We start from the raw sequence: 12,806 nt of genomic DNA, 5'->3' as shown, positions 1-12,806 counted from the left end.
TTGGCTTAAGGCATGGGGGTGGGGGGGGGAAGGTGGATCTTCATTACCACCATAGAAAATAACTTCTGAAGATATTTCTGTTTTCTGACTAGTGCTCAGTTTGAAATGATGAAGTTGATTTGTGTACTCCCTGCATTAATGAGTGCAGTTTGGGCAAAGAATCCAGCTCCACCCCTTGGGTAAAGAACTGGCCAATCTAAGGAGGAGAAATCGAAGCAGTGAGGTTTTAGAAACCCCATCGGTGGAGGAATGGCACTTTTACAGCAGGGCTATTCAGTCAAACACTGATCCATAGAGCTCAGAGAACAGAGGAGCTATTGGGAAGGAAAATTACTATAATCACAGGATTTCAGGGCTTATAGCGCCCACTGCACAACTCACAATCGGTATGTTTATCCCTCCTCTACCTGGCCTCCTTCCTTCTTTCACTTACACTTTTTTCTTCCCTTCTGTTTAGTCTCATTATGTCTTTCTCTCTTTACCTTTTCTTTTTCTGCCTGTTACCTTCTTTCTGTTTTCCCCATTCTATTTTCTCCCTTTTCTTTAACTTTGTCCTCTTCTATTTCTCTTTCATTTCTTCTTTTCGGTTTTCTTGTTTTTCTCTTTCTCACTCTATTCTTTTCCTTACCACTTTTACACGGAAATGACCATCTCCACTGGAGCATTAATAGGTGATTGTCTTTGGATTATCCCTTGGAGATACAAATTTACCATCCGAGGTCTGCAGATGAATGAACTGTTTTGTTAATTTAACACTTAAAAGGTTTTGTGTTCTTTCTTTTCTTATTTTTTTAGAAATATGTTGGCTCTTTATAAAAGTAGTTTGAAGGCAGGAAATATTCTAGGAAACTCACAGAAATCAGGATTAGATGAGAGGATGTTTTAAGGGGCGTTAGCCAAGCTCTTCTTGGATGCGATAGAAACCTTTTTGTTGAATTATTTTCATTATATAATGAGCATTAATCGTTTTGGTCTCTCTTGGTTTTTTTTTAAATGAATTTATTGCTAACGATGTCATTCCCTTGCCTTTTCATGTACACAGATAAAAACGATCTCGCACAGCCAATCCTAAAAAGCAAAGCTTAATTGTCGTTTTTGTTTTCAAAAACAATGAATATCCACCTATGTCGGGTTTCTTTTTTCTGTTACTCTGTCAGTTTGCCTTGCAGGCAGTGTTGTAACCTAACTAGTTCTCCTCAGTTACAGACTTTATTAAGTCATTGTATGAAATCACAGATTATTTAAGCTATTTTGATGAATGCACTTTTTTCATCACTGATGAGACATTTTGCTAATTGATCTCTGGGGCTTTCCGTGTGTCACCTGGTTAAAAAGCATAGATATTTTAAACTAAAGAAACTGCTTTAATATTCTCAGGACATTTATTTGGTTTCATTTCCTACATCCACCCCCTTCCCCAGTGTCCCTTTGGCATTTTCATTTAATTTTACCTTGAAATCGTGTGCCCAGGATAAAAGCAGAGTTTGGTAATTCTGTACCAAGCAGTGAGTTTAAAGCAGCAAAAAAGAAGTGTTGATTAGGTTTATTTGTGGGTAAATAATTCCTGTAGTTAAATCTACAGCTGTTGCGGGACAGAGACGAGCAATTTCCCATTTCTTATTCGGGGTTCTGGCTAGCTCTGCTCTTCTTGATGTGATGCTTTCTTTTAATAAAGTAATATAACAAGGGATCCTGAGAGCCCCCAAAAGCTTTTCCATCACATCTCTGGAAAACACTAGCCAATCAGTGGCCAGATTTACCAGGCATTAATTGACTATAATAGCCCACTGACTCCAACCTGCTGATGTGGCAGATTTCAAAAAATAATATTTGGTGAATATTTCATTTTTTTACACAGGGCTTGTGCTCTTGGCAGCAGGCTGTAAAAAATATATATATAATATGTATTTATTTATATTCAGTTTAATTACACCCCTTATCAATATAGAGCAGAGAATGTTTACAAATTGTCTGTATACTACATCCCGCATAAAGAATATTATGTAATATAATATAAACATTTTATACACACAGTTTACACAAACACGGTGTAATACATAATCATAAAATACAGCCCATTCTCCTCCCAAAGGTAGGAAATCATAACAGACATAGGGAGCCTTTACTAATGATTAGTGCGTGTTATCTGCCACGGGGCCCATTTTATTCCTATGGGCCCTGTTGCAAATAATATGCACTAATCGTTTATAAAAGTCCCCCTCTAGTAGTCTCTAATAATCTACCCTGAAATTGCAGGTTAGTAAGAATATTTCTATATGATCTATGAATTAACTGGCCTCTCTAATTCCTCTTCACAAATAATACGCAACAGGTCAGTGGGGAAACTGGAACTAACTTAATACCATCAAGAACAGCCAAGCCTCTGCTTCTTTGCAAAACATGAAATAATTCTCTTCTTGATGCCGCTCAAGAGGAGGCGAGTTCCCATAAATGCTATTGTAATACTATGTCCTATGTTCTATTGCATTTAAACCTCTAGTTAACCTGCAGCTAGAGCTACTACCATATTAGTGTGTACTAATGCATTAATGCTGTTAACATGCAATTTTATACAGTGGGACTTAATTATAAATAACACACAGTAACAGCATTAGTATATGTTAGTAACTGCTGGTTTTCAACTGGGGGCATCTAACGATAATGCTCCCCCCCCCCCCCCCCCGCCACACTCACACACATACACACACACACACACCACTTGCAGGCACTACACTTTGATAACACAACTTTGTCACCGCTTTGCATGGATGAATGAAAAACATATTCTCATTCCACTCCTTTCACCCAACTAGCTAAATTCAGAACGCTCCAGAACACAATGACTTTGGTAACTTATATTCATTACATTTTTTTTCTCATCTAGTTCCTCAGGTGCACATCTACTGGAGGGAACAGAGAGGAGTCTGTAGAGTTTGTCACCATGGCCGATGAGCAGAGCCTCTCTGAGGTTGAATTGAGCCCGGGGGACTCTGAGGATCCCCGTGATGCCCCATTGAGTCCAGATGGACCCTGTGGCCATCCCAGCCCAGGCAAGGTGAAGAAGGAGCAGCATGAACTGGAGTCTGAGGATGAGAAGTTTCCTGTGTGCATCCGGGAGGCTGTTACCCAGGTGCTGAGTGGCTACGACTGGACACTGGTGCCCATGCCTGTGCGCACCAGTGGCAGCAATAAGTCCAAGCCACATGTAAAGAGGCCCATGAACGCCTTCATGGTGTGGGCACAAGCAGCACGTCGCAAGCTGGCAGACCAGTATCCACACCTGCACAATGCTGAGCTCAGCAAGACCCTGGGAAAACTCTGGAGGTGAGGACACACTGGGCTCTAATAGGGGAGGGGAAATCTCTGAAGGGGGGGGGGCAGAAAAGAATGTGGAGCACCTCCCCTGTGTTTCTCCCCTCTTTTTCCCTCTCCGTCATTCTTCCCTCTTATGCTTTCCTTCCTCCCTTCTTTCATTTTTTCCTTTTTCTCTCCTTTCCGCTTCTGTCTATTCTCTTTCTCTCTATCTCAGATCAGATTTTTTTTTTTTTTAAACCCTTAATGCTGTTCTCTCTTCCTTCTTTATCTCCCTCTTCTTTCTAGCATTTTTCCTCTCACCCTTTTTCTTTATCATTTTCCCTACCCCAAACTTTTTGTAGTTATCTCTCCCTCTCTCTCTCTCTCTCTCTCTCTCTCTCTCTCTCTCCTTTTTTTCTATTATTGTGCCTAATAATAATATCACCTTTTAGCACAGGATATTTTATTTCAAAAATAGATTTTTTTAAATGAAATTGAAAGTATTTTCTTACAGTAAATAATAAAAAAACCAAAGCCCAAAACATTTTAATGTGGATCTGAGCAGCTAACCTCCTACACCTCTACCTTGCTTGACGGTAGGAAACTGAGAGGGTCTTTTACTAAAGCTTAGTTTAAGTTATCGGGCCCTGCTTCAGATAACTGAGCTAAGCTTTAGTAAAAGACCCCCTAACAGAGGGAACATGGTTCCTCTGTCACCAGATTACCCCTTAAACTCAGAAAAATGACACTGGGAAAAAATGGCTCTCTAGTGTTGGTCAGGTAACTCTGTGGTTTGAATCATAGACTTTCATGACAGATCCAAGTTTGGAAGTGTCCTAAGCCAATGTGTCAGGGTTCGGAGTTTAAGACTGATGCTTCCAGCACTGGGGAGCAATCTGATGCAATCACAGAACAGATCTTGACAGTGTTAAAAGAGATCCTCTTGATGAAGGCCCTCAATTCCTTCCGCCTTCCAGGATTCATAGATCATATTCGGATGGGATGGCGGCAAGGCAAAGTAATAGGGAAAAAACAAACCAGGACTGGCTTTACTTTCCCTCACTCCTTAAGATCTGTGAAGCTCTTCTCTGCATTGTGTAACTGTCCTCTGTGAACTCTCTGTCTGACCAGATACCTTATGGACCCAGGAGGCACAATGTGGGCAGTGGCAAGACAGCCTAGTGGTTAGGGTGGTGGACTTTGGTCCTGAGGAACTGAGTTCAATTCCCACTTCAGGCACAGGCAGCTCCTTGTGACTCTGGGCAAGTCACTTAGCCCTCCATTGCCCCATGTAAGCTGCATTGAGCCTGCCATGAGTGGGAAAGTGCAGGGTACAAATGTAACAAAAAAAAAATCTCCCCCTTGGCCTAGAGGTTAGTGCAGTGGACTTTGATCCTGGGGAACTGAGGTCAATTCCCACTGCAACTCCTTGTGACTCTGGGCAAGTCACTTAACCTTCCATTGCCCCTGGTACAAAATAAGTACCTTAAACTGCTTTGAATGTAGTTGCAAAAACCTCAGAAAGGCAGTATATCATTTCCCTTCCCTTCCCTTTAATAACTGAGTACTAATTCTTTCTTTATAATGCTCTGGAAGCTGCAAGAAAAGTCAGAAGAGCCGGGATGATAGGTCTGGGAGTTACTATAGACAATTTACTAAAAGCACATGTTTGTTTATTTATTGGTGCTTATAGCCCACATAATCCGAATGTTAATTATTCCGTTGTATGTGGTTTACAATAATTAAGACTAGAAATGCATATAATATTTTTTACAAGTATGAAGAAAACTTAAACAATGAGATTTTGAAAAGAGAAGGCACAGCGAGCTGTCTGGAACTGGGGAAGTTTAAAAGGAACAATGATTGGGAGTAGTAAATGACAATACTTATGAAAATGATATGGCATTTCAATACGTGTCCTAGCATTCCATTCATTAATTAATGGTCAATAGCCTAGGGGTGCCTTTTTTGAGGAATGAATCCTAGTACTGATCAGCACACTTTCCAAAGGTCTGAGAAATAGGAAAGGTGATTAACTTTTTTCTCCTACTGGGAAAATTATGTTCATATCTCTTTTGGAGGTTGTTAAAAGAAAAACTATTATTTTTTCCAATAATAACTTTGGGGTCCTGTTACTACGTAGTAGTAAGCACAACAGTGTGCTTCCTGTGCACCAAAATGAGGGACACGCTCAGGCACCCTGCAGTATTTCAAACATCTGCGCACACTTCCCCAGTGCTAAAAAATACTTTGGGTATGTTTGGGAGCGGAGAGTAGGCATGCCTAGGGCTAATCAGTTAGCTCAGCTACATTGCCGCACACCAATCAATTAGCGCATGGTTAGCCTTTTCTACCTACCAAATAGGTGTTGGTAAAGGCTCATGCTGTAATGGCCACATATTAATTAGGACATTAGCGTCTGGCCATTAATAGAAAAAAATAGAAATGCGGCCTCAGCATGTGGGGTAAAACCCATGCGTTAATCAGAGCGCATGGCCCCTTTTTAGTGCAGCTTAGTAAAAGGGCCTCTTATTTTGTAAGAGTTTTCTTTTTTTTTTTTTTGCTGCAATTAAAAAAAAATCTGGTTTGTTGCTTCCCTCAACTTTGCCCTTAGATTTTACAGAGACACACAGCGAGTGACTTGCTAAATAAGTGACATAAGGTTCCCAGTCCTATCTCTGCCACTCCCTGCATGTGTTCTCTCTCTTCCTTAATCTTTCTATCCTTTTGCTGCTCATTAATCCCCGTAGGGAAGAATGCTAGGAAATCCCAAGCCAGTCCTAATTGAAATGAGACTATGATAGCGTCTATGGATGTGAACAGGGCAAAAATCTTTTATTTGTTTTCAGTTCCTTCGGCCTCCCCCCCCCCCCCCCCCCCCCAAGTTTTGGACTTCTTTTCAACTTGTTTCATACATTCATTGTACTAAAAAAAAGTTTAATGCATGTTAGAAATTTACAACACAGGCAAATTGACAATGCGCATTCATTCATCTGTTAATCTGTGTTAAATCAGTTATGCTTGTACTATTATTATTAGCATTTGTATAGTGCTACCAGACGCACACAGCGCTGAACAACTGATACAAAGAGACAGACCCTGCCCAAAAGAGCTTACAATCTAAATAATGTATTAAATTTTTTAAGGTACATTAAATAATGAAATGCATGCCAACTACCTTGAGCTACTACTGAAAAAGGTGTGAGCAAAATCTAAATAAATAAATAAATAATGTACACCCCTAATATTTTCTTTTCGGTTCTGAAGTGAATTGGTAAATTCCTTTGCAGTGCCTCACTCCCATTATCTGTTTCCCACAGAAAAGGTCTCCGTTTCTTTTGCTGCCCCAGTGCAGTTCTGGTGCAGAAACATAGAGACAGTGTAAAGTGGCTTTTTTTTTTTTTTGGCAGGGACTGGTACTTGGCAGACTACCTGTGTATTGTATAAACCTTGCTGTGTCACCGACTCTCAGTGTGACCTTGGAAAAATCACCTTCTATCTCCCTGCCTTGGCTTAGCCAGCTGTAACAGGATGTCAGTGGTAACAAGATCATCTCCTCTCTGCCTATTAGAAGGAAGGGGTGTTAGAGTAAAACCCTCTGCATAAACATCCACCCCTGAGGTGGCTGCATACCCTGATGTGCAAGGACTGCAAAGTGACTTGGGATTGTAGTTGAGTGAAAGACACCATAGAAATTGAATTAGCTTTGTGATGCTGCATTTCAACTCAGTCCCTACTGCTGAGCACTGCTGTGCTGATTTTCACTGTAAAAATAGTATTGCTGGGGTTTTTTCATCCTAACTGTAGTTCCAACAAACAATTTGATACCAAATTTAATTAATATGCAGCATAGGTCTCAGGCAGCCAAAGAAACTTAACTTCATTGGCAAACCTGGGTGCCTTTGTACTCATATTCACATTCTATCCTATGTATTACAACCATGTTATATGATCAGGATTTTGCAGTCAAAGCAAAACAATGAATCCTGACAACCTCACTAAAAACTCAGGTGCCAAAGATCAAAAGTAAACACGGGTGCTAGTACCATACTAGCACCTTTACTTCAGGCACAGGCAGCTCCTTGTGACTCTGGGCAAGCCACTTAACCCTCCATTACCCCATGTAAGCCGCATTGAGCCTGCCATGAGTGGGAAAGCGCGGGGTACAAATGTAACAAAAAATAAAATAAATTTACCATTGCAGAATGATCAGAGGGGTTTAGTGCAGCAAATGAGCGCGCCAGGCCTTAGTACAGATAGCATGCAAATGTAGCCAAGCTCATTTAAATGAGGTCATTTTGTGTTCCTCCCCAATGATCCGAAAAGGGCACCCGAAACAAAGGTGCCTTACCGCTGTAAAAAATAACACCAGGTCTGAGCAGATGTTAGGGTGTTGGAAGAGAGGATTTCCCATGATTCTCATGCTTCTATCATGCTTCTTTCTGCAAAATCTATCAGTTTTGATTGCTTTTGGAAGCAGAAGGAAGCCTCTGCGAGCCCTTGAGCGCTGGTTATGAGAAACAACAAACCCAAACATGAAGCACACATTGGCATTCTTGCCCTACACCTAAATTTTAAAGCGGCCATGCTTAAAAAAAAAAAAACAACCCAAAGCGCACATTGGTGTCTGTTACTTGCAGCTAAATATATGCATCCAGAAAAAAAAAATTAAACACATATATTTAGGCTGCAGAAAACAGATGCCAATCTGTGCTTCATGTTCGGGATTTACCAGATGCATGTGCGCAGGAGCTGAGCTTACTGCTCAACTCTTCTGTGCATGCCCCAAGCACAGTCTTCCTGCCAAACTCCCTAATGCTCAAAGTTATCAGCACGCCTATATTTACATCTCATTAGCTTTCAGCATCAGGGCATTGTCCTTCTGTGCTATTCTGGTGCTATTTTTATGGCTCTATTCAGAATAGCACTGGAGTTGTGATCATCTGCCCCTTAAAGAATCATTAGCATGTACTTTTAGCTGCAGAGAGGGTGGGCAATTTGTTTAGCTCACACCTTGGTGAGTTACATTCCAGTGCAGTAGGTATTTTGCTGTTCCCAGAGGGCTTATAATGTAAGTTTGTACCGAGAGCAATGGAGGTTTAGGCGACTTGCCGAAGGCCTCAAGAAGTACTGTGGAGATTTGATCGTGGATCTCTTTGGTTTATAGCCTGCTGCTGGGCTCCATTTATTCTGCTAATATATTTTATTTCTTTTGCAATTGTTTTACTCAACACTAACACTGGGATAGTGTTGGGCAGACTTATACGGTCTGTGCCAGAGCCGGTGGTGGGAGGTGGGGCTGGTGGTTGGGAGGTGGGGATAGTGCTGGGCAGACTTATACGGTCTGTGCCCTGAAGAGCACAGGTACAAATCAAAGTAGGGTATACACAAAAAGCAGCAAATATGAGTTATCTTGTTGGGCAGACTGGATGGACCGTGCAGGTCTTTTTCTGCCGTCATCTACTATGTTACTATGTTACTGGAACCACTGGGATGTCATCTCCACAGGAAAAAAATATACACCATCACTCAACACAACCAAGCCTAATGAGCTCATAAAAATATTATACAGTACTAGCAGAGGTAATGGCAAACAAAAAATTGAAAGAATTTAAATATGAGTGTAGGCTCCTTTTGTATGAAACTTGAGAGAACCAAAGAGGGGAGAGTAGAAGCCAGGGGATAAAAAATGGTGGCTCTGAATGTATTGTCAAAGAAAGCTAAAGGTAACCTGCATGGAGCAGACATGATTGCAAACCTAACATCAAGGAGTGCAGAATGGCTAAGGGCTCTTTTTACAAAGCCACGCTAGCAATTCCAGCGTGGCTAATGTGATGAAGCCCATTGCAATTGAATGGGCTTTGTTACATTTGCTGCACTGAAATCACTAGCAAGGCTTTATAAAAGGATCCCTAAATGTTTTGGACAACCACCTCACTAGTTTTGGCGACTGTGGATTATTCAAGTCACGCTAGTGGCTCCTGGCGCAGTAATGCTGACAAAGTTCATTCACTTTGAATGGGCTCTGTTGGCATTGCCGCACAGGAACCGCTAGTGTGGCTTGATAAAAGAGGCCCTTAATGTAAATAAAACTAAAATGCTGCAGTTTAGTAACTTTATAGTACATGTTCCAGTGGTTGATCTGTTAGGTCATGGTGACTTTTTCTATGTAGAAAGCTTTTCAAGAGTTGGTGGTAAGACATGATGAGGAGTTTGGGGAGCAATTTTATACTTCTCCTTGACATTCAAACCCAAGACTAAAAACCTATTTAGAAAAGTATTTATTAAGCTTAAACAGTTTAGTTTAGTCTGGCCTTATTTTCAGGAAGGCCAATTTACATTATTGATCCAGCTTTTGATTCTCTCCCAGTTGGACTATCACAATTCTCTTTATTCTGAGATATCTAATAAACTTCAGAAAAAGATTCAGCTGTTACAAAACACAACTGCTAGGATGATTTTTTTTTCTGCAAAAGATGTGATCACATTTCACCTTTACTGATAAATCTTCACTGGCTTCTAATCCTAGCCTGGACTATTTTCAAAACTGTCTGTTTGATTTTTAAGGTTCTATTTATTTATTTATTTATTTATTTATTTATTTGTAGCATTTATACCCCGCTCTTTCCCGCTCAATGGCAGGCTCAGTGCGGCTTACAATAAAAGGGAATAAGGTGTATCAGAGATAACAAAAGATGTAGACACATCATTTTACAGTAATACAAATTGTGTGGGGAATGAGAAGACGAAGGGATATGGGGGCAGGATGAGATTTAACTTCTGAGCATGTGATTAAGCTATTGGAAAGACCAATGTCTACTTGAACATTTCACTCTCAAGATTGTGGTTTGTTAAACTTATCAAGCGTCAAAGGTATTCATTTAAAACAGATTTTGGAGAGTTCTTTCTCCTATCAAGCTGCTCATGTTTGGAATAGCTTACCCTTGTTCATCAAACAGCAGCCCTCTTATCTAACCTTTTGAAAGTATTTGAAAACATCTTTGTTCTACAAATATTTGACTCATTAAATCTGTTAATTTTTTAATATTGCAATTCCTAATTGACTGCATTGGCTATCTTATTTGTAATTCACTTCAGACTCTTTGGGAATAAGCTCAAGGTTAGATTAGATTATTCCAGGCATACACTATACTCTTGACAAAGAAATATGCTTCTTCTGAAAACTTCCTCCCTGTACCTTCAGATCATAACTCCTTGTCCATCTGCTTCCTTTTTATGGAAAATATCATTTATCAGATATTTGAAATATTTCTATCATATCCCCCTTTCCTTTCTTTCCTCCAATGAGTACCTTTTTTGTGTCTTTGAAGGTTTTGTACTACACACCTGTCATCATTTTAGTGACCTTTCCATGAAAGCCTTCCATCTTGTCAATGGCTTTACTGAGATATGGAACTGAGCATAGGCACAGACTCTGTTTAAATCATGAAAATGATTAGTTGTACCTTCAATATGAAGGAAACACATGCTATGTGATTTCTCATAGCAAAGGACATGCCATCTGTTGCTTCGAGTTTCCACAAACTTTCCTATTTGTGGCAGTAGCTACTATATTCAAACTCTTCCAAAACATAGATATAAAGATATATACAGCTCACCTCCCCTTTCAAATCTACTCTTCTGGACTCTGTGCTCAGATCCATTTCGGAAATCACAAGCTTCTTCCCTTGAGTATTACAAAAATACCTCAGCCCTTGTTCTTTCAGACAAACAGGTTTGTAATCTCTCAGTCTCACAGATTTCTTGGGCACTATGTTAGCCTCGGATGAGAAGTTTATTTTATCTCATCTCAGCTCACTTAAGAGAGTCTCAAAATATTAGTCCAAAGAAAGAAGTGGAAGCTGTTCTCTTTCCGTAGAATATCTGGCTCACTATCTCTCTAAGGCTAGTGGTGCTATAGGAAATAGATACTACTGGACCACATGCCCCTAATACAGGCATTACAGAAGACATTTATCTACATAAGATAAGCCATGCTGAGTCAGACCAAGGTTCATTGAGCCTGGCATTCTTACTCTGATGGTGGCCAGTCTGGGTCACAAGTATCCAGCAGATCCCCAAAAGTAGATCTGTTTCTCATAGCTCATTTCAAGGTATATGTGTTGACGCACCCAAGTTATCCTGGCTGAATAACTTTTTATAGACTTTTCCTCCAGGAACTTCTGTAAATCTCTTTGAATCCCACTGTGTTGGTTGCCTTGATATCCTCCGGCAACAGATTCTATAGCAACGATTATACAATGCATGAAAAAATATTTTCCACAATTTGTTTTTAATCTGCTGGTTGTTAGGGTCCTCTTGTTTTAGTGTTATTTGAAAGGTTAAACAACCATTCCCTATTTAACCATTCCAACCCACTCGTGATATTATAAACTTCTATCATACCCCCTCTCACATCTCATTTCCAAGCTGAAGAGCCCTAAACCTTTTAACCTTTCTTCATAAAAGAGATTTTCAATCCCTTTTATCACCCTTCTCTGAACTTTTTCCAGTTCAGTTATATTCTTTTTGAGATGGAGGGACCAATACTCATGATATGGTTGGACCAAGAATCTATACAGAAGCATAATGATATTATTCTCAGTTGTGTTCCCCATTCTTGTACTGGGCTGAAAATTTAAGCATATTGTCCACAATAACTCCTAGATCTTCTTTTTTTTTTTTTGGGGGGGGGGGGGTGATGATTTCTAAAATGGAGTGGAGGAGTAGCCTAATGGTTAGAGCAGCAAGCTAGGAATCAGAAGGTCCAGGTTCAAATCCACAGCAACTCCATGAGGCCTTGGGCAAGTCAATTAACTTTCCATGCCTCAAGAAAAAGGGCAATGGCAAACCACTCCAACATCATGCCAAGAAAACTACAAGGGGGGGGGGGGGGGGGTCCCTTATTGCATGGTCATCAGGACTCAAATCTGACTCATGGGCACAGCTGGATCTGGACTCCAAACTCAGAATACTGTATTTTGTAGCTAGAATTAGAATTATTTTTCCCTATATGCTTTGCTTTACATTAAATTTCATCTGCCATTTAGATACCCTATTTCCTAATCTCATATGATCCTTCTATAGGTCCTCTTAATCCTCTGCTGTTTTAAAGATTTTGAACAATTTTGTGTCATCTGTAAATCTGATCACCTCACTCATTGATTGCTGTTTTCTCTAGATCATATATGAATATGTTAATCAGTACAAGTCCCAGTACAGATATCCCAGGGACACACTATTACTGACCCTATTCCAGCTGGAAAACTGATCATTTCTTTCTATTTTTTGTTTTCCACAATAGGACACTGCCTCCTATCCCATGCTTTTAAATATCCTGAGGAGTCAAATGCCTTCTGGAAATCTATCTCCAACTCTTTGCTATTTATTAATATTGTCCTTCATTTAGAGCTAAGGGTGTCTCTTTTGTTTGTTTGGAGTATTAAAAAGGTACATACAGTGCAAATGCTAATGCCAGTGAGATACCAATGAAATGTCGACTGAAGAACTTC

General features: G+C 40.1%; 1 protein-coding gene across 1 annotated transcript in view; it reads left to right on the top strand.

Annotated features, from left to right (window-relative positions):
• The first annotated feature begins 284 nt into the window (after positions 1-284).
• The window catches only part of SOX10 (SRY-box transcription factor 10), a 41,764-nt gene continuing 29,242 nt past the window's right edge, over positions 285-12,806 (top strand). The window contains exons 1-2 of the mRNA XM_030208205.1: positions 285-386; positions 2,885-3,324. Coding sequence (XP_030064065.1) covers positions 2,942-3,324 — 383 coding nt within the window. The 5' untranslated portion in view covers positions 285-386; positions 2,885-2,941. The remainder of the gene's footprint in view (positions 387-2,884; positions 3,325-12,806) is intronic.

Source organism: Microcaecilia unicolor, chromosome 1 (genome assembly GCF_901765095.1).
Source record: "Microcaecilia unicolor chromosome 1, aMicUni1.1, whole genome shotgun sequence".
Lineage (NCBI taxonomy): Eukaryota > Metazoa > Chordata > Amphibia > Gymnophiona > Siphonopidae > Microcaecilia > Microcaecilia unicolor.
Note: the sequence above shows the minus strand (reverse complement) of the source record. Positions and strands in the feature narration are given on the sequence as shown.